Source organism: Phytophthora infestans, genomic scaffold (assembly GCF_000142945.1).
Source record: "Phytophthora infestans T30-4 supercont1.47 genomic scaffold, whole genome shotgun sequence".
NCBI classification, from domain to species: domain Eukaryota; phylum Oomycota; class Peronosporomycetes; order Peronosporales; family Peronosporaceae; genus Phytophthora; species Phytophthora infestans.
The window spans coordinates 966,863-988,842 of NW_003303712.1; the positions used below are offsets into that span (position 1 = coordinate 966,863).

A 21,980-nucleotide genomic window follows, 5' to 3' on the forward strand; every position below is an offset into this window, starting at 1 on the left:
CAGCGTACAAATAGGTAGAGCTGTTCGACCGAAATGCTATTAATAGCTCTCACCGGTGTGCTACTTTGGAATTAATAGAGGCAGGTTATAACTCGTATGACAGGTCGAGAAGAAGTAGGGAGAGGAAGAAGACGTTACTTGTAGGCGTCAAAAGACGAAGTGAGTACTTTATTAGTATTAGGAAGCCACCAATAGCTGTACACCAGTCATTAGTGTTTGTATAGTTTAAGCCAGTCATACCGACTTAAACAGGACCTCCTAAATCTCATTATAATATTTTGGAGTGACTAGGTCAAGGTAATCAAACTGTTTAGAGGCTACTTCAACAGCCTCCCTGCCTCTGAACATATTTTATCAAACTGACAATTCTATGTTATAACAGAGGTAAAACTTTCTTTAAAGGACTTTTCCTCAGTCCTTGAAACGCCGCCAGGAAATCGCTTAGGCTAGCCGATCTGACTTTGCCCTACAGTTTCTGCTAGGGAAGGAGGAAGCTAAGTGACACGCCTAACATGTCGTCTCTACTTGCCGCTGCTACGAAGCAGGCACCCTCGCATCGGCAGAGGCTATTTCGGTGGGCACAGAGCCCTTCCGATCTGCAAACAGCGAGGGAGAAGAAGAAGCGGGCGCCGCGGACAGCACTGCAGCTTGCGCCAGTTCTCATCGCCACGCTGGAGGAAGGGGGGAAGGGGCTTCTCGAGCACACGTGGCCACCACTCCATCGAAGTCACTTAACTGGGGTATTTAGTGATGATGTCATTTGTCACACAGAAACCACAAAATCTACACATTATGACACCGACTACGTGTCCAGTGACACAAATGCTGAAAGTGAAAGCGACTGAGATGTACTGGCGTATCTCTAACAAATTTGTTGTTAAGCATGGATTATTATTGATAAACTCATGTGTCTAGATCATTCGGTACTTGACCAGGGAAACCTCGACGAGGGAAAACCTTGTGCGAACAAAAAAGAATAAACCCCAGTGGGAAAAAATTCTAAAAAGAACGCAGAATATAGACACGCTTCATGCGCTTGTATTATCAGGGTATTTCTAAACTGAGTGGCCGGATCCTGCTTTCAGACATTTCATCCTGAGCTTGGCCCTTAGTTCTCTAGACTGGTGCTTATCTAAAGCTTTAGTGAAGATGTCAGCTATCATCTCTTTCGTATTGCAGTAGGTGACGTTGAATTCATGCCGCTCTACTTTTTCTTGCACGAAACAGTATCGTACGTGTATATGTTTTGATCGTCCGTGAAGTTCGGGGTTGTAGCAGATTTTGATGCAGCTCTGATTATCCTCGTATATTGTGTTAGCCTGCGTTGTAGCAAAGCCAAGTTCGTTGAGGAGAAGTTTGAGGAATATCATCTCTTGCATGCAGTGACACAGGGCGATATATTCTGCCTCTGTTGTAGCGAGAACTACCGTATGATGCTTACGCGAAAGCCATGATATAGGACCGCTAGCTAGCATTGTCACGTATCCTCCAATAGAGCGTCTCGAGTCGGGGCAGTTGGCGTAGTCAGAGTCACTGTAGGCAATCAGTTGATCGGCAAGGTTTTCCGATGTAATATTGGTCGAGCCTCCCAGAAGAAGACCGTATTCTTTCGCTCCAGATAGGTACTTTAGACCACGAATGACTGCTTTCCAGTGATCCATACCTGGATTGGCTAGAAATTGGCTGACCTCTCGCATGTAGAATGCCATATCGGGTCGAGTGCCTACCATTAAATACATGACACTACCTACAGCTTGTCGATACGGAATCGATTTCATCGCATCTTTCTCTTGCTCACTGCTGGGCTGGCTGCTTACGGAAAGTTTAGCGTTCCGTTCTGCTGGTGTTGCAATAGGGTACGGAATGTAGTCGCTGAAGCGGTCAATGACCTTCGTAGCGTACTTGTGCTGGTGGATAAACATCGCTCGGTTTTTACGGTCGCGTTGAATTGACCAGCCGAGTAAGTACTTCACCTCCCCTAAATCTGACATGGAGAAACGCTTTTTCAAGGCTGATTTCAGCTCACTGACGAGTGCTGGTGTAGGCGCAATGATCAGTAAGTCGTCGACGTACACTGCAATGTTACAGGTGATGTCAGCAACTGTGCGTCGAAATACGCATCGATCTTTAATGAGTTTCAGGAACCCGAGATTCTCTATGAAAGGCAGACAAGGTTTGGTACCATACACGAGGCGCTTGTTTAAGCCCATATAAGCTCTTAAGAAGTTTACACACTAGGTTCTCCTTGCCCGGGATTTTGAAACCTTCCGGTTGAGCCATGTAGATCTCCTCTTCCAAGTAGCCATTAAGGAATGCTGTCTTAACATCCATTTGATGGACTTCAAAGTCGAGAAGAGCTGCAATAGTAAGAAGTAGTCTAAGTACCTCCATCCTGATGACAGGAGAGAATATCTCGTTGTAGTCGATGCCATATTCCTGAAGGAATCCTTTGATCACAAGACGCGCTTTAAAGCGGTCGATTTCGCCAGTGCCGATATACTTTACTACAAAGATCCATCGGCTACTTAAAATCTTCCTTTCTTTAGGAGGGGATACCAATACCCAAGTGTGATTGTCCATGAGGGACTTGTATTCCGATTTAGCTGCTTTACACCACTGGTTAGCGTGGGAAGACTTCATTGCTCCCCGATACGTAGTGGGCTCAGACACATACCGAATAGCTAGTAATGTGTACAGTAAATGCTGACGTTGCTCCTGTTCGTGTATGTCTTCCTCAGAGTTGGGGGTTACGTCATTGGCTTCCTCAGAGCTATCAATGACTTCCGCAGAGAGGCGGGGTCGCTTAGGAGTCGAATGATGAGGAGGATCAGAGTCCGTCTCTGTTCGAAAAGAATAATGTATGGCTGTTCGATCAACAGCCTCCCTCGGTGAGGGCAGTACACGTTGGTTCACTGTGCCTGGCGCTGTTGTCATTGCAGGGCCTGATGTGGGTGACGGTGTGATCACTGGTTCTGACACATGTTCAGGCTCCAGTGCTACTGTAGTAGCAGTTGCAGGTGGCAGAGGTACAGGTGCAAGTGTAGCGGTAGATTTCTGCCGATTTGTGGACTGTGTGGGCTCTGGAGTAGACGTTAGGCCTGTGAGAGAGGGAATTCGTCCTCTTTAAAGACTACATCACGACTGTAGATAATTGCATGAGTATTGATGTCCATCAGACGGTAGCCTTTCTTATGGTCAGGCACACCAAGATACATACACAAACGGGCTCTAGCGTCGAGTTTGTCTCGGTATTGCTCCGTGATGTGGACATATCCGCTGCATCCGAATACTTTGATGCACTGCATGGATGGAATACGGTTGTGCCAAAGCTCATACGGGGTTCGTCCATCCGTCTTGGAGCTAGGAGTCATATTGATGAGAGTGGTCACATGACAGACACACTCGGCCCATAACCGCTTCGGTAGCTTGCCGTCAAGTAGAAGGGCTCGGACACGCTCCATAATGGTACGCATGCGGCGTTCTGCAACTCCGTTTTGCTGAGGTGTGTATGCATTGGTAAACTGGGCGTGAGCTCCATACTTTTTAAATATGATGCGGCCAAGCTTCTCGTAGTCTTTAGCGTTGTCTGCTTGAAGCCGCTGAATCTCAAAGTTACCCTGGTTTGCATTGTCTTCAACACTGAACGCGTACTCTATGACAGATATATCTTGTCTGAAAATATTCAGGGCTTTCTTCCTGAAGTCTTCGTAACAGCCATACAACTCGCTACGGTTCTTAATTGCATAAGTGAACATGAATCGAGAAAAGTCATCGATGAAGATCAAGAAGTAGCGACAACCAGTAAGGCTAGGCACAGGTAGTGGACCACAGATATCTGAATGGACTTTTAACAAAGGTGATGTAGCACGTTTAACAACTCTATTAGAGTAAAATGGGGAGCGGTGTGACTTCGCTAACGGGTCCTAACGCAAAGAGTCCGTAATGCGTCCGTAGAAGGTAGATAGGGCCTTAGCCCCGACCCTCCAGAGCCATTTTTTGGCCGACGCCCCTGAAGATAGGTCATTCAAGACACGAACGTTAGGGTGTCCAAGGCGTTTATGTAAGAGCAGAAAGGAACGTTGCTTACCTGAGGCAATAAGAGCCGCTGGAGGTGCCGCTGGTTTGGCTTGGAACTGATACAGATCCGTGTTGGTAGCCATGAGCGCTTTGATCTTGAAGCGCTGGTCAGTTTGCATAGAGCACTGTTTGCGGTCAAAGTTGAAGCGAAAGTCGTGCTTCACAGCTGCTGGAATTGAAAACAGACTGAATTGAAGCTGGGGAGCATACAGGACGCCATGAACGATAAGCTTCTGCATAGTGCCCTTGAAGTCAGTGACTTCCAGATCGACCCGTCCAATGCCTTCGATGGGGATTTGGTTATTACCACCAACCGTAATGGATCCACCACTGGAGGTGATGTCGGTAAACCACTGAGACTCATGGGTGACGTGTCGAGTGCAGCCAGAGTCGATTGTCCAGGTGGGATCGGGTTCTATCTTGGCTTGAGCAGTGAGGCTAAACGGGAAATTGACTGTGGTAGCAACAGCGATGAGACCGGTGTCACGACGTCCTTGGCGAGTTACCTTGCGGTTGTTTCCAGAATCACTGTCGTCGTCATCGTCATTGTCTGACTCAAGCGGGCGGTCCTTGTAGCGATCTTGACCGCGTTGTTTGCCGCTATTTCCGTGCTTGTTCTTGCTACTACTGTTGTTGCCCTTGAAGTCGCGGTTGTTATTATTCTTGCCGTGTCGCCCATTGTCACCTTTGTTCGTGTTCTGGTACGGGTGATCGCATTTCGAGTTACCCTTGAAGGCGAAGTTAGCAAGTAGCACTGTCCCAGCCTTCACTCGTCCATCTCGCAAATCCTTTTGAAGGCCTCGGCATTGGCGAATGTTGTGGCGTGGGCGAGCACAGTAGGAGCAGACATTGACGCTGTCACGGCCTTGAGTTTGAGACACAGGAGGTCCGGTAGCCACTAGAGCTCTCTCACCCTTGGTTGCAGAGGACTCTGGTGTGCCCTTGGCCAAGGGGTAGCGCTCTTGAGCTTGAAGATCGCGAACCTTGCCTTCAATGCTCTGCTTGAGGTCTTCATACGGGATATACTTCCGCTGGCCCTTCCAGATGCGGAGATCGTCCTTCCACGACTTGGGCATCGAGTGGAACAGGTAGATAGACTTCTGTCCCTCGGTCATCACCGATTCGGTGGCTTCTGACGCGGCTTTCATCGCGTTCTCAAGCTTGAGAAAGAACTCAGTTAAGTCGGAGCCTTCCTCATACTTGATCTCCATCAAGTAGTGTTGAATGAAGTACGGATCACCATGAAAGGCTGCTCCCTCGTACTTCTGGCAGATGTAGTTGAAAATCTCGTAGGATGTCGTGAGATTCTTGACGAGCCGCACGTGCATGTTGTCCATCGTTTTCATCAAGAAGGCTTTGGTCTTGGCTTCTTGTCGACGGCGTTCGCGCTGGCTAAGAGGCTGGCTCTTCTCTTTCTTGGCGCGTTTGCGTGCACGGCGAGCCTCGCGATGGTTAAATGGTCGAACTACCGGGAGGTCCTTTCTCTTGATTGACGTATCGGAGCTGGCTCCAGAGTCTTCTTCCGAGTCCGAGGGCGGCTTGAGCTCGTCGTCGCTCTCGTCGTAGTCCACAGCGTCGGAGTCGATTTTGACGTTCTTGGTAGTTTTGGCATGCGGTTCATCGTTGGCATCAGACATATCGCTGCACCTATCTTCACTCTCGTCTTCCGACACACCGTCGTAGTCGGGCTGCTTCACGTAGCCGAGAAGATGCTTGCCATCTAGTGCTGCGCACACACGGGTCTTCCAGACGTCGAAATTCTCGGCGCGGATGAGACGTGGGAAGTCGTCGCTTGAGGCTTGGCTTGGGCTCATAACCTATAACTCGTATGACAGGTCGAGAAGAAGTAGGGAGAGGAAGATGTGGTAAAGTGCTTTTTCAGAAATAAGAGAATGGGCCTGACGCGGGGTCACTATCCCGAATCAGTGACAATTTCAAGTGATTAGAGAGGATTTGGATTGTCCGGCACGGATGCAAGTTGCCTGTGGTGGATTAGCCATGACGAGCAACACCCCGTATGGAATGACGGTGGATCTGGTATGAGCGATGTACGAGAAGGCAAGATCCACCAAGACTTACCTCGGATCCACCCTTACCTGGATTCACTAAGATGAATATGGGATATACTATACAAGAGTGGATCGAGTGTGGATCCTATGAAGGAAGGATGGTCGGTGCTCTCTGAAGGTGGATCTAGTAGCCACGGCTAATGAAGAGTCAAGATCCACCGCGAGGTACCCCGGATCCCATACTTCCGAGTTCGGATCCAAGGAGGGAGGATCCCGACCTGGATCCAGGGTATAGGGATGATGGATACAGTGGATCTCGAACTTTCGTGGGACAATGGAGATCACAGACGGTTGCGAGATGATGTTGGATGATGGGAGAGCTCAGATCGACGACGAGTGCAAACTTACAGTGAAGTGGATCCAAGCGACCTGGATCCGGATGAGTGTACCCATAATAGGGTGACCATGATGATTACGTCATGGATCCGGTGGATCTGAAGATAATACAGCTGGGATGATGGGTCAAGGGAAGAAGAGACATGCAGCCGAGCCTAGTAAGGGATTTAGCAGATGAAAGACATAGAAGGTAGAAATCCAGGCAGGTATAGGCTTAAATATCAATACAGTCCTCAATTTGCACAGTATCACGCAAGTGTTTTCCCGCCCTCAAGAACCGGAACTACATTGGCCGTACGAGCTAGGAGAAGGTTGGGAATTGCGAATCTAGTGTTGGTAGTGATAACTGGATAATACATTGGCCAGATCCTACAACCTAGTGAGCTTTTCCTTTACTTGTGCAGATCCGACAGGTTAACCGAATTTACTACTTGGTCGGTTACACCCTAGAGGTTCTCAATTCTCAAGATCCCGTCACAGGAGGCGGCAAGTACGACGCAAAGGAAACTACAAAGGCAAGGGAACACACCTGCAAGGCAACCCTACGGCCAGATCCACGATCTAGGCCCCGAATCCATAAGCTCGAATATTCGCTTAGGATACGGAACCATCCACGGACGCAGAGTGAAGATTTTCCACTGCTGCTCCACCCCATCCCCACGTCTCGCCAAGACGCTCAAGCTTCACCACTTGAACTCTTCGGAAGTTACCGAGAGAGCAAGATCCCGCCCTACCGACGGGTACACAAGGTGAGGAAAGTTCAGCAGAACACGGATCATCGGGGGACCCCCTCCGTTAGTCGGTGTCTGGGTGCAGTTGGTAAGCTGGATCCGGCAATCTCGCAGATTTTGCTGATCCCGCTACACCACAAAGAAGACGTTACTTGTAGGCGTCAAAAGACGAAGTGAGTACTTTATTAGTATTAGGAAGCCACCAATAGCTGTACACCAGTCATTAGTGTTTGTATAGTTTAAGCCAGTCATACCGACTTAAACAGGACCTCCTAAATCTCATTATAATATTTTGGAGTGACTAGGTCAAGGTAATCAAACTGTTTAGAGGCTACTTCAACACAGGTCATTTACAAGCGGAATATTCAACTGGATCAGCTTGGGGTATTTTTTTTTACTTTTTAGCACTAATTCTGAAATTTGCCTGAAATGGTACCCGTAAACCTTGAACATGGGCGTTCGCTTAGGACAGGAGTGTCGAAGTAAGCATCTCCGATGTGATGATGACTATCTAGTGGAATATAACTGTACTATTTCATATAGAGAAATCGTACATAACTGGACTGGTTGGTGGAGAGTAACTCCCCCACCAGAACACCAGACTCTATAATTCATCACTTCTTCTTTTACCAAGTCCACCACAAGCGTCTTCTCCTTCTACACTCAAGACTTCCTCTCCACTATGGCCGCCTAGACCACTCTACTTTTGTCCTCACTCCGTACTGTACTGCCCTAACAACTCTGCGCAAATCATCCCTCCAACAGGTTATAAGCCCAACGTTTCTCCAGGGGCGAGCTGGACGCTGCAAGACAACACACCTCCAAGCCGCATGAATGGCCAGGGGCACAAGGAGGTGAAGGAGACCTGAGTGAGAAATCGCTGGACGGACACTTGCCTGCGTTAGGCCACGTTGCCAACTTTGCGCCAGCCACTGAGCTGTAGCGCTGCATGTGCAATAGATCGCCATGCTGGGAGGCCATGTTGCCCTCTACGCCAGCAAACGAGCTGCACGCGGTGAGCAGCACGTCTGCCACGCGGTATCGAGCCAGAAGAGAATCTCCCTGGACTCCGTACCATACGCACTGCGTATTGAGCCAGAGGAGAATCTCCCTGGACTCCGTACCATACGCACTGCGTATTGAGCCTACGAAGCAATAACACTTTTTCGCATGAGCAATGTCTCTGTCAATTGACTAAATAGTGTGCATGCTTCTCACTACTTCGAAGTATAATAAAATCCGGAATACAATCCGAAGAGCCACCAGGGAGAAAATTACCCCAAAGCTGTGAGCTAGATAAAATGTGAGTGAAGTGTGCTCCTAATATTGCTTTGGTGCAAGCATTATTACCTAGCTGCTCAAAACATATTTATGCCACATTCACAAAAGAAATTTATAAATAAAATCATACATGCAATTTGCAAGATGCAAAAACAAAATTGCAAATTTCACAAAGGCTGCCTAGCTTGTACGAAGAAGAAAATTATATACCCCAAACGTTGAGAGAGAAATACTTAATGAAATGTATGAAACTGGGAGGCATCAACGCCAAAAACTATTCATGCATTCGCCAAACTTTAACATTTATTGTCACTGGCAAAAGTTTCAAACATTTCCAGCATAACAGTACCAAAAGAATGAGAAAAAAAATTCAACACTTTATGACTACAAGACAAGCCTACAGAAGCCTCTGTCTACAGAAAGTAAACTATAGTTTTACTGCATCAATTCCATCGACAATGAATTCGATAGTTTGCAAAATCTATCGCTAGCGCTTGCGAAGTAAAAATAAAATTATAAACTTCCAAACGAGAAACAACTCGATGAGCCTCTAGGGAGAAAAATAACCCCAACGACGAGAGCCTGCACACTTACTGCAAATATGATGCGTACTCTACCGATGACACTGTTTGATGTTATTTATGCTTTTAAAAGCTGTAGCCTTTCTTCAAAAATATGTGAAAACTATAAGCTCTCAATAACAATAGTCAGAACAAATTGAAAATGACTGCAGCACCTATATCAACCATTTCATGAAATTGGGAGGCAATTCTATAAGACCTCAGCAGCGAAAAACAAAAAAACAAACTACACAGTGTGAAGAAATATCCACATATGAAAGAGCAAAACAATGGCAGTTTAAGAAATGAACAAAGCTAAATCGCTTACACAAAATATATAAAGATAAATACGGTGATCAGGTGTATCCTCAAAGGTTTCCTGAGTAGCCAACAACAGAGCGAACAGGTTTTGATCCTTAAAATTAAAGGGTTTCCTGAGGTAGCTTCTACAAATTCGTAAAGCTAAAACGATAACAGCAACAATTCAGCGAACAGGTTTTGATCCTTAAAATTAAAGGTTTCCCTGAGGTAGCTGCTACAAATTCGTATAACTAAAACGATAGCAGCAACAATCACTACGGTGAACAGGTTTAATCCTCTAAGGTTTTCCTGAGTAGCCAAAATAACAATGAAAACAAGAAATCAGCACAGTTATTGCCAAAGCAAAACGGCACAAGGTGACAAATCTGACAATGAAAGTCAAAGGAAAAAGATCATCAATATCAAAACAAGATCTACTTCTTGTAAATGCTCATGTACGTACAGGACTGTTATAAACAGCCACCTGTGGTACATTAAATACTATCCGACAGATAGAGCATCATACACATTCCTCGATGTGGGAGGCTGTCGAAGTAAGCATCTCCGATGTGATGATGACTATCTAGTGGAATATAACTGTACTATTTCATATAGAGAAATCGTACATAACTGGACTGGTTGGTGGAGAGTAACTCCCCCACCAGAACACCAGACTCTATAATTCATCACTTCTTCTTTTACCAAGTCCACCACAAGCGTCTTCTCCTTCTACACTCAAGACTTCCTCTCCACTATGGCCGCCTAGACCACTCTACTTTTGTCCTCACTCCTTACTGTACTGCCCTAACAACTCTGCGCAAATCATCCCTCCAACAAGGGGCGATGCGGTAATCACATGTCGTTAAAGTTCGACTAACGGAAGTATTACTAATAGGGGGAGTCGAACATTGCAAAAAAACGTGCTCAAAATTCCCTTCGGATTACGCTCACATTTTTTTCAACGACCTGCTCACACCTCCGGAGGTAGCTTACATTTAAAATGAGCTAGCCCTTTTTCTTTCCTAAATGATCCTCCCTTCCACCGACCAGACCATGGAAATGGAGGAAGGCGCGTGTATGGCTGCGTCGCTCTGCACCCGTCTCCGACCAGAAGTCGGTGCCCCAAGGCGCATTTTGCAGCACACATGTTGGAGATAGATGCCGCACAGAAAGCTGCACTTATAGCACGGCGACAGTGCACCAGGGCACGCGCCCCTGTAGCCTGTGGCGGCGCCACAGCAGTGTCTGTGCGAGTCGTCGCTTTAGAAAATGATTGTTAGACGGATTTTGCAGGACTTTACAAAACATTGTGATCTTCAGACTTGAGTTAATCAAAGTATACGAATAAACTGAATTTGGACCAATTACTTACGTCACATTTTGCTTGCTTGCCCTGCGCTGCAAAGCCACTACAGAAGTCCAAGACAGTTGGCCTCGGCGTCGGCGGTGCTTGCTCGTTGTGAGATAAGGGACATCAACGACAATACGACAAGCAGCGAACGTCTTCACAGCGGCTTCAACGCTCTGGTGGGTGCACCACGATCCGGTACGTGTTGCTTCATCCTCAACCATGCGCATTAGATAGCGAGCGTCGCTCAGTCGCTTCTGTTGGTTTCTATTAGGCATGTCACGACCATCAAGTATCCGCAGGGGGCGGGGTCTTGGCGGCATTGCCTCATTGCCACAAGATCCAGAGCGCGGCCACAGAGCAACCCGGAAGCTCGAAGTTAGGGGGGGGGCTCGCCGAATCCTGCCTCCCCAGCAAAAGGTTGGAGTTGTTAGCGCGCTGTCCGTGTGTTGCTGGAGTGCTTGCTGCGGGCTGGCGCTCAACTTTACCAGATGCCGGCCGAGTCGAGGCACTGCTTGAGTGCGCTGTCCAATCTATCAAACGTTACAACACCTGCGCCAATTGCTCGCTGCTCGAGCACGCTCACAAGGTCTTTAACAGTTGCAGCTCGAGTCGCATCGACGTGCTCAACAGTTCTAACACGCTCTCCAAAGTGTGGCGGCAGCACCTGAAATTTGTGACTCCCTGGTGGGAGGCCAGACACTGTTCTTAAAACATGCATATCTCCAGCCGCCTCATAGCGTAGTTACGTATTTTGAACCCCACCTAAGAACCACCCTGCTCAAAGATGCACCGCAGTGAGGAAATACCATCGGTCAGTATAAAACTACTGATCTGTCCCCAACGCGGCGCAGAAAAGACGGCAATCAGTAGAAAATGATAAAGTTCGATCCGTACCTAACTCTAATCAAAGCTACATTTCTGCTGCCTTCAGCAAAACCGCTTTTGCCCTAAGCGTACCATGCCTCGAAAGCCGCCTCCGAATTATGGGAGTTCTCCCTTCGTGGTAGATCTTTCTGACATCGCTACAGCTATAAGCATGGGTGTTTTGAGGGAGGACGCAAAAGTTGATACCTCAGACCGCTCCAGCCAAAAGTATGGGGGAGTATACGCGACGCGAACCAATATTGCAGACACTGAGTTTCCAACACAAATAAGGAAACTAACGACACAAACAATTGCAATCGTTGACTGCTGATTAATAATTAAGGTATTTCTTTCCAATAGATTATCTTACTGATCCTCACTCTCAATAAATATCAGCGTTGACTGCTGATTAATAATTGAGGTATTTCTTTCCAATAGATTATCTTACTGATCCTCACTCTCAATAAATATCAGCAGCAAACGGACTGGGGAGTCAATCTCTGTGAGTAGATAGAACTCTACTAACGTACCCTGAGAGTAACCAGTTGGATACGCTGTGTACCCAGCTACTTCAACGTCAATATGTTATTTCGGTGTACTATTTTTTAGCTGCTCAAAACGCCTTTATTTATATGGTTGTTTTTGTGGAGTGCACTTCCGTGGCATTCGCCATTTTGGTCGATGCCTCCGCTCAACCCCCGACAGCGTCACGCCCGAACGATCCAGCGCCGTCTGGACGGCTTCTTTTGGCAGCTTCGTCTAAGCAGAGAAGTTAGCATACCGAACGAAGTCGACCGAGAGCTGGACGCCGAGCGTGCATCGTCCATAGGTGGTGGGTTGCGTGACGGTGTCAGTAGAGGAGGAGGTCTTTTTGCCGGAGTCAGAGACTGATAGACCAAACGAGGCAGGACTAAGAGAATATGCAAATGCGAACTTAACACCAAACGAGGCAGGACTAAGAGAAAATGCAAATGCGAACTTAACAGCACTCCAGTAGCTGTGAAATCAGTAGTTGTGCAGGCAGCGCCGCGTTGGGGACAGATCAGTAGTTTTCTACTGACCGATGGTATTTCCTCCACCGCAGTTGATGACGGGCATGCCGTAGAGCCAGAAGCACAGTATGTTGCTGCTCCTTTTCGCATCGAATGTGTGCCCAGCTCATCACGATTTACGCCACGCCGGCGTAATACAGCATCTTGTTCTAGTAATCGATATAAACACTTACGGAACCGCTCATACCGATTGCTACCAGGGAACAATTGGTCACTGCCGTCAAAAGATGATGTAGCCCAAAAGATAGCGATGGCCAGAACTGGGCAAATTGCCGGGTTGAGCGGATTTCCGTATATATGGCTTGGGTCACGGGGCCGACTGCCTTCCTGGTCGTTTTTTTGGTGAGCAAAATAAATGCAAAGAGCATCCCCATTCCATTCTATGTCACAGTGAAATACTAGAGCAAATACTCGTCAGTCTTAAAGCCTACTGCTGTTCTAGAACCTGACCGAAAGAATTCTTTGATGAGCCCTCGGCTTAAGGTGGCAAGAAACGTACTTAACTGGGAAATATAATTAAATATCATCTAGTAGCGAGCATTTTTCAAATCTTCGAGTTAAAATTAAAATATTAAGTTAACTTTTGAAAAAAGAGCTACTTTTGATATTTAATATCGGCTATAGTACTATTAGTTTTAAAAAGATCATATGATATTTGGTTACCATTAGCCCCTGATGGTGACACTACGTATTGTGCTTTTCATGTAATTTGCCGTCCGATTTTACTCAAATTCGGACTTGAGGTACTCCGGTTTTTGATTTGTAAAATCACTCTGTTCGCCATTTAAATCTTTGCTGATTAGTGTAAATCGTCAGCTCCGAGTCTGGACCCCACGCGAAGGCCGCTCAAGCTACAAAAGAAGGTGCGCGTGGTCAAGGTCGCGCATGCGGTGAGCCAGAAGCCGCTCAAGCTGGAGAAGAAGTTGGGAGTGGCGCCGGCCGCGTTTGTGATAAACAAGAAGCTGTTCGAGCTGTAGAAGGTCGCGCCTGTGGAGAATCTGAAGCTTGTCGAGTGCAGAAGGAGGTGTGCGTGACCACGAACGTGCTATGGGAAGCTTCTCATCCTGTGGAAGGCGGCGATTGCAGGCCAAAGTCGTGTCTGCTGTAAACCTAGAGCTGCTCAAGCTGAAGAAGGAGAGCTGGTGACCAAGGAGCCGCTCCAGTAGCTGCGGAAAGGCCGCGCTGGTGGCCACAGAGTTGCCAAAAGAGGTGGGCGCGGACATGACCACGCCGGAGATGAATAAGGAGCGGCTCAACGTGCAACAAAGAATTGGAGATTGCGTGAAGAGTAGAGCTAGTGGCCAAGGCGCCGCTGAAGCACCTGAACGTGGTGCTGTGGTCATGGCCACACAGGTGATCTAGGAGCCGTTTGAGCAGCTAAAGGACGGATGGTCAGGTGGCCAAGGAGGTTCAGAAGAAGGTGGGTGCTACCATGGGCGGGGCCGGGTTATGGCAACGCTGGAGACGAACGAGGAGCGGGATAAGATGCTGAAGCCAGTCGACCGATGACTAGAACAAGGTTCGAGGACGTAATTCAACGTGGCGATAGGGTTGAACACTAATGCCACGAAGCCTCGTCAAACGTAAGTCATCGTAAAAGCTTCTATTATTGGTTTTGGTATTCATAAGCATTGGCTTAACTTAGTTTCTATTCTACAATGGCAAGCTCATCTGTCCCGCAGCTCCCGTTGCCAAGCTTGTTGACTTGTCGGATTACAGCAAAGAATGGCGAGCCATACACCAGAGCTCATGAAAAAGTTTCTCCCAAGGAGTTTGTGCTGACAATAGCCGACGGACCGGCAGCGCTCCGCAAGATAATTGAGAAGAAGCTGGAAGAGATGGTTCCTGGGCAATGGCAGCCTGGTTTCGCAGTCTTCCTGAAGCCATCAAATCACGCCAAGCAAAAAGACTACGTCCCACTTGTTGAAAGTAGCTCGTTCAAAGCGCAGTTAGAAGGTGTGTGGCACACAGCTCGGCGTCGAAAAAGTGGTCAAGCCGGGTTTGTACTTGAGCTCTTCGTATACATCCCCAAAGAGTCGCGAGCGTCAAGCACTTCGCTCCGTCGAGCTACCGCGTCGCGTATTCAAGAGCAGATTCCCCGTGTTGCCGCTTTCTTACAGGAGTCTGGTATTACTGGTGGACCTGCTACACAAAACTATATGGCCGTTGCGCAGGCTAGACTTCCCGAGGGCAGTGATATTGAAATTCCCCAGAATTCGACGTTCCGACAGCTTCTACATATTGAATAGCAAGAACGATCAATGAATGAAGAGATCGCATCGACACAGCTACAGCACGATGCATCTTATCGCATCATTCGCGTTCAAATCCACGGCGTTCCAGTTCCACTAAAAGTCAACATAGCGGACCTCCGCGATGCCCTTGGTCTACCGCCATATAGTTTGTGCCCTCCTTTTCGAGGACCAATAGAGGTTGACACGCCTGATCCAGCGCATAATATTGTCGATACAGACCACATGGAGCCGAATGAAATGGAAAGATCACATTAAATACATCTAGTTGACCTGTATTTCAAGTTTTTGTGAATGATAACCACAATGTCTGTAAAGATTTAAACCTACAGAATCTTTTTGTCGTGTGCAGTTGTAGAGCGCAACTTTCATCACCGCAACTGGGTCAGCTTGGAATGCCATATTTGCATTTCGTTGGATCCACCTCTTAAGAAGTGAGAAGGTGACTTCAATTGGGTTTAAGTCTGGGGAATATGGAGGAAGGAACATCAGTATAGCTCCCGTTTCATGGACCAATTCCTGGAGTTCCTCGTACATGTGGATTTTTGCATTATCCATGATGACGATTGACCTCGGTAGTGGCCATCGATTCAGGTAAGGCGCAATTTTGGTCTTGAAAATCTCATGAAATATCGCTCTCGTAAAAGTACCTTCAGAAATCCCCCAACCAAAGAATCCGTTGACATCGACCGCTGCTAGCAACGAAACTCGATTCCCTCGGCTAAATGGTAGTACAGCATGAGCAGGAGTATTCCTGGCGGACCACCCATACTTCCTCAATACAGATCTGTTTGACAAAACAATAGGTTAATAACCGCTTGTAGCATAAGTAAAACAAAATAAACTGATAAAACGAAGTTACTTACCGGCCGTCTTTTGACGTTTCATCTACGAAGACAAGTTGATCAGGTCCACTATAAAACGGTAGCAGACGGTTGATATATTCTTGTCGGTCTCTAGGGACACTCTCCTTTGCACGTTTTGTCAGGACCTTGCGCGTTAATCCCAGATCGAACCGTAGCGCACGGCAAATTGTTGAATCTGTCAGGCTTATCGAAGCTTCGAATTGAAGTTGTAGCTCCTTTCGAAGCTCTTCAAAGTAGAAACAGGGGTGGGCGTTGACATACTCTCGCACAAATGAGCACACATGATCCGGCCACCTTGACGATCGATTTCTTGTTTTCTCGGCTAATACGTTCCCAGTCCGTTTAAAGTCGTGATACCAACGACTTAAGCTGCGCTCTGAAACACCTAAAACAGAGGCAACTGTAGCAACGTCAATGTTATAGACGTACAGTAGAATTACGCCACGCCACTTCATATCAACGGAATACATGGCTTTTCGTCGCTAGTCAAAATCTACACTGACTATCGCGTCGGTTTTGACGCAAACTGCTGGATGGCAGAGGATTCACCGTCATAGTGGAGTTGAATTGTTTAAGAGTGAGACTTACTCCGAATTTTCAAAACGAACCCTTCTTTTGTGTCTGAGCTTTTGATTGGTTATATTTACGGAGGCGTGAATCCCGCCGTGATATCTATTATCCCGGCCACCAAACCTTGGACAAACTTTGGTCCAAAAAAGGTAACCCTTCCCTTCACAAAACCCATAACGATAGTTAGATATAAGGGGTAAAATCGGGCGTAGATTCCGATTTTGAGGTCTTTTTTTGCGTATCTGCAACCATTGATCTCCCAATCGGCCGTTTAAAAAAGGCTCTATATCTTGCAGAATTGTTTGCAATTGTGGGCTTGGCATGCATGCATATTCATTGGCAGAGCCGGGATAACAGGTGGGGATTTTCAGAACCGGATGGATAAATTCCAAATATTACCGCAATTTGACGATTGTTAGAAAATTATAAACTTGTTAAAAAGAACCCGTCAAAAGAATATCTAGAGTGTAAAGAACATACAACGGGTCACCCGTTCATATTCCTAATCGGCTACAGCTTCATTGTCATCGACGGCGTCATCCTCTTCCGTGTCCTCGTTGCTGCCCTCTGGTTCCGATGCAATTTCGCATTCATCACCTTGCTGCAGATATTTTGTCTCGTATTTCTGGAGGCCTCCCAGATGGTTTTGGACCTTCCATCTGTCATAATTAATTTGTCGACCACTGAAATGATAAATATCAATAATAACTGAAATGATATTAAGTACAGCCTACCGAGGTGAAATTCTTGTCGTGGTGCTGCTCCCAGTGCGCCCATATAGCTGAAATGGTGCCCGTAGCAAAGCCTAAACACTCTTTGACATGATAACGAACTCCTCCTTTCCATAGATGCGGTGCAGAGGCCTTCTTTTGGCGGAGGAACTCGTAGGTCTTCACAACCAAGTACTTCTCAGCAGCAGTCAATTTCTTACCGGCGACCATTTGAAAAGTAGTGAACATTATTAGATGCTGTGAAGTTCTTACGAGAATAAATAGACACCAAGCTATCTATTAAGGGGACACACAACGAAATCGGCTCTACGGTTGCGGAGTTACATTCCTCTAATTTAAGATAAAATATATTACCATTTTTGTCCAAGCCTTTTTGGCCGGGATAATATCTGGTTGTCACCTGCTTGGTTTGTTATACCTAGCCCTTGCAATTACAGATAGTTGTTTTTATCCGTTTAGCCAAAATATATGCAAAGCACAATACATGATTGGCGCATAAAAACAGGCGTAAAACTGATAAAGGAAAGGCATGGCTGGAATTATTATATCTGCTCTTGATTTGCGTTTTTGAAACGCAAAAGAGTCGTTTTAAAGATATCGATGTCGATTTGTCGTAAATCGACCACGACACGGTACTGTACCTACAAAATCCAGCCAGCCGTGACAGCATCGTACGTCGCCTTCCGAACGAGCGGCGTACTTGGCCCTTCAGGCTGGTAGAATAGCAGCGGAGCTGATGATTTTATCCACGAATAAGTATCCACGAAGTCCCAGACCGTCACGCCGACGCATCTAACGGTTTTCTTGCAGGCCGACACAACGTTGGTGATGATGCCAACTTGCTGCTGCTGTTCGCTTACGGTGGGGTTCGCCATGCTCGTCTTCACATCGAGCTCCGTGACAGCGACGTCCATATGCTTCACTGTGAACCGCCTGAAGTTGTCGAATATCTTCGCACCAGCCACGCTATCATTGTTGCTATAGTGAGACTGGAACCCGATCCCTTCAACCCAAATCTTGTGGCTTCTGAGGTCCGTTGCCATTTCAAAGACGGCGTCCGATTTGTTATTGACAACGTTGATGTTGAAATCATTGTAGTATAGCCTGGCCTCTAGGCTGAGGTTGGCCTTGACTTCGTTGGCAGTTTTGAAGGCGGTCGAGATGTACTCTTTGCCAGTCTTTTTGTACCAGAATGACTCGCGATATGAGCCGTCTTCAGCAATAGCTTCGTTAACGACGTCCCAGGCAGTGCAAGAATTTCCGAAGTGTGTCATGACCTTGGTGATGTGGTTGGACATCGCTTCCAGCAGCTCAGCTTTTTGAAGAACTTGTACCCACTCTGGAACTTGCTTGTGCTATTAATTAAGACAAACGTGTCAAAAATTAAGACTCTGCCTAGAGCTCTTTTGAGACTTACCCAAACTAATGCGTGGCAGCGAACTCGAGCTCCTGTGCTGTTGGCGAAAGCGACAATGTTGTCAGCGTCCTCAAACGTAAAGACCCCTTGCTTGGGCTCTGTGGCATCCCACTACCGCACACTAGCACATAAGCAACAGCAACAGCAAAGGACAGAAGTCCTGTCCAAAAAGAACAGAGCGAACCTTCATAGCATTGACCGGGGTGATCATTCCGAAGTCACTGGTGCCGTTGAGTTTCTGGATGTAGTATGGGTCGCTCAGTTGCTTGATGCCTGTCGCGGTGCCCATGTATTTTCCTCCCCTGTTCTGCCATGCTGACTTGGCTAGGTCGTTCAACCCCTTAGTGTCTGTGTACGTTGATTCGATCATGACTCGAGGATCGCCGAACGCGCTGGCCAGTACGCTAGCACCGAGCACCAACGCGATAAAAGCGTTCATCATTTCTTGCGCGAGAAATAAATGCAGAATGTCAAAACGACGAGGTGGACGGGCGCCGGCTGTACATCTTGACGTCCGGTCCCTGCGGCATTACGTGCAGTGCAGCGTAAGGACGGCATTTCCCGTCTTTAATTGTGGAATTTCCCCTGATTCTCATAATAAAACACAGGTGGGTGTAAAAAGTAACGAACATCAAATATGGTACATGTACATGTACTGTACATGTACTGCACATTTGTTTATTTTGAATTAACCTTCGCCTACAGACTCTACTCTGTAAAACCCAAGACGTGGGACGGTGACCCATTTCCCACAATTAACGACTCGTTAATAACGAGGCCTGGTGATGCTACACCGAGATAGCCCACACGATTTGTATTTTCCTGGACTGAGTTGAAGCTCAGAAGGCTACACCGAAGAGTTGGACTGTACTTCAAGTACTTCAAAGTACCAATTATTCAAAGCGTTGCAGCTTGCAAGTTGTTCGCGTACCCGCAATGGTACACATTCAAGCCCGTTCACTGCAATCTTCTATAGATTGCAATTGTATGACAGGAATCAACGACAATTGTTGAGTCTTGCAATCAACTGTGGCCAGCATATTTATTATTTTTCATATTAATATTATGTTGCTGATCGCATTCCAAACTGGCATCATGAAGAGAGAGAGAGGATCAGACTACAGTACTCAATTATTATACATACTATTAAAAGGGCTATGCGAGGTGTTTAACATAATAGCACGGGTATTTATTTTAAAACATTAAATTAAAGATGAGTAATATCTAAATACACTGAGAAAATACTACACCGTTCACTTTAATTAGTCATGCCATGACTAATAATGGTGCTGAGGTTGGAGCGCATTTTCAGTATTAATACCAGGCAGCTTAATTTTCTGAAATTTAGCTGCCTGAAACTTAATTAGGGCTTTGCGAAGGCTGGGAATCCCAGCCTGGGGATAGCTTAACCTCGAAAGGAGGTTTAGGCTTTTGGCGATTACTAATCGACCTGAAAAAGAGCCATGTTATGTGCATGTACCCCACAACTTCGAAAGGTCAAGCCTCGAGCAACTTCGATTAACTTGTTTCACTACAACACAAAAATCTCTTTTCTTATCAGGCAGCTACGTATCCGTGGCAAGCTTACCAAATCCAACCAGACGTGACTGCATCGTACGTCGCCTTGCGCACGAGCGGAGTATTGGGACCATCGGGTTGGTAGAAGAGCAGCGGTGCCGACGATTTAATCCACGAGTATGTATCCACAAAATCCCAGATAGTGGCGCCAACACATCGTTTAGTCTTCTTACAGGCCGAGATAGCATTAGTGATGATGCCGACCTGTTGCTGCTGTTCAGTTACAGTGGGGTTCGCCGTGCTTGTCTTCACATCAAGCTCTGTGATCGCGACATCCATATTCTTGCTAGTAAAACGACGGAAGTTATCGAATATTTTTGCACCTGCCACGGAGTCGTTGTTGCTATAGTGGGACTGAAATCCGACGCCTTCGACCCAAACCTTGTGGCTTCTCAGGTCCGTAACCATTTTCAGCACTGCGTCAGACTTGTTGTTTGCAACGTTAATGTTGTAGTCGTTGTAGTACAGTTTGGCCTTCAGACCGAGTTTAATTTTGACGGCGTGAGCTGTCTTGAAGGCGGCCGAGATGTATTCTTTGCCTGTCTTCTTGTACCAGAAGGACTCGCGATATGAGCCGTCCTCTTCGATAGCCTCGTTTACCACGTCCCACGCGTAGCATGTGTCTCCAAAGTGGGTCATGACTTTGGTGATGTGCTTGGACATAGCCTCCAGTAGCTCAGCCTTCTCCAAGCTTTGCACCCACTCCGGAACTTGCTGGTGCTGCAAAACCACAAAACAAAAACGTCAACATTCGTCACTTTCCACGGCAACTTGGGCATTAAGTTCTTACCCAAACTAGCGCGTGGCAGCGAATTTGGGCTCCAGTTTTGTTGGCAAAGGCAACGAATTTGTCGGCGTCCTCGAACGTAAAGACGCCCTGCTTGGGCTCGGTGGCATCCCACTGCATCGCAAGATCAGTTACAGTGTAACTCCTTTTATAAAATCGTAAAACCGACCCACCTTCATGGCGTTTGCTGGAGTGATCATCCCAAAGTCCTGGGTGTTATTAAGCTCCCCGGTGTAGTACGTGTCGCTCAGTTGCTTAATGTCGGTGGCTGTGCCCATGTACTTGTTTCCTGCCGCCTTGGCCAGATCGTTCAATCCCTTTGCGTCCGTGTAGGTGGACTCGATCATCACTCTAGGATCCGCGACAGCGACAGCCAGAGAGCTGGCACCAAGCGCCAATGCAATAACAGCGTTCATCGTTTACCAACCCGAGTGCGTGCACGAAGAAAGGAGGAACCAATATGCCAAGGCGCTGAAATGGAGCACTGGATGGACCAACGAACGACATCCCATCGCAAAACATTTTCTTGCTGTTCGCTCCATGTAGCGTTGGTAACTTACCAATGGTATTAATAAGGGCAAGCCACTATTAATACCTTTCACGAATACACGTCTGGACACAATGATACAGCCACCTCGTCGAGTGCCCATAACTCAGTCCGTTTTTGCACTTTATAGGGAGGCTCACATACAAAAAAGAGATTTGTCAAGCTGGACACAATTCACGGCCACCACCGGCCCAGTACAAAATCCTATATAAAATAAAACATGCGGCATTTTGGCTAACTAGAAATTTGTATGGGCTGAGTTTCTGTAGGCGATTAAATGGACACTAGGGAGCGAAAGCTCAAAGTAGCTGCATGGGGGTGTACACAATAGTATTATATGTAACCTGTTGCACTCGCACCTCCGCTTGATCCATATGATGGAGACTTTTTAGCTAGTGTCAATAGACCCATCCGCATTTTTTCACTATCCACATGGTATGAAGACCAAAATGTATTCGGCCCGATCCCCACTTAAAAAATCACCAGCAAAATGGATCAGCGACGGGGCGACTGCAGCGCCTAACTATAATAGGTAATGTAGGGGCGCCCGAAGAGGCAACGTGGAGGTTGACGTGCCGTATAATCCATCAAATCGCATGACAGACAATAGA

The 21,980-nt window shown here is 46.9% G+C and overlaps 3 protein-coding genes across 3 annotated transcripts; all 3 read right to left on the reverse strand.

Annotated features, from left to right (window-relative positions):
- Positions 1-13,472: 13,472 nt before the first annotated feature.
- On the reverse strand, positions 13,473-13,964 carry PITG_23101 (uncharacterized protein; the record flags this gene model as incomplete). The annotated part of the gene is made up of 1 exon (XM_002897210.1): positions 13,473-13,964. The coding sequence occupies one exon, from the start codon at positions 13,962-13,964 to the stop codon at positions 13,473-13,475; it is 492 nt and encodes a 163-aa protein (XP_002897256.1).
- A 3,717-nt stretch (positions 13,965-17,681) lies between these two features.
- Positions 17,682-18,896, reverse strand: PITG_17054 (endo-1,4-beta-xylanase, putative; the record flags this gene model as incomplete). Its single annotated transcript, XM_002897211.1, has 3 exons — positions 17,682-18,395; positions 18,458-18,568; positions 18,642-18,896. 3 exons carry the CDS (start codon positions 18,894-18,896, stop codon positions 17,682-17,684), a joined length of 1,080 nt encoding a protein of 359 aa, XP_002897257.1.
- Positions 18,897-19,816: 920 nt separating this feature from the next.
- On the reverse strand, positions 19,817-21,238 carry PITG_17055 (endo-1,4-beta-xylanase, putative; the record flags this gene model as incomplete). Its single annotated transcript, XM_002897212.1, has 4 exons — positions 19,817-19,907; positions 20,046-20,755; positions 20,826-20,936; positions 20,996-21,238. The coding sequence occupies 4 exons, from the start codon at positions 21,236-21,238 to the stop codon at positions 19,817-19,819; spliced, it is 1,155 nt and encodes a 384-aa protein (XP_002897258.1).
- Positions 21,239-21,980: the final 742 nt, after the last annotated feature.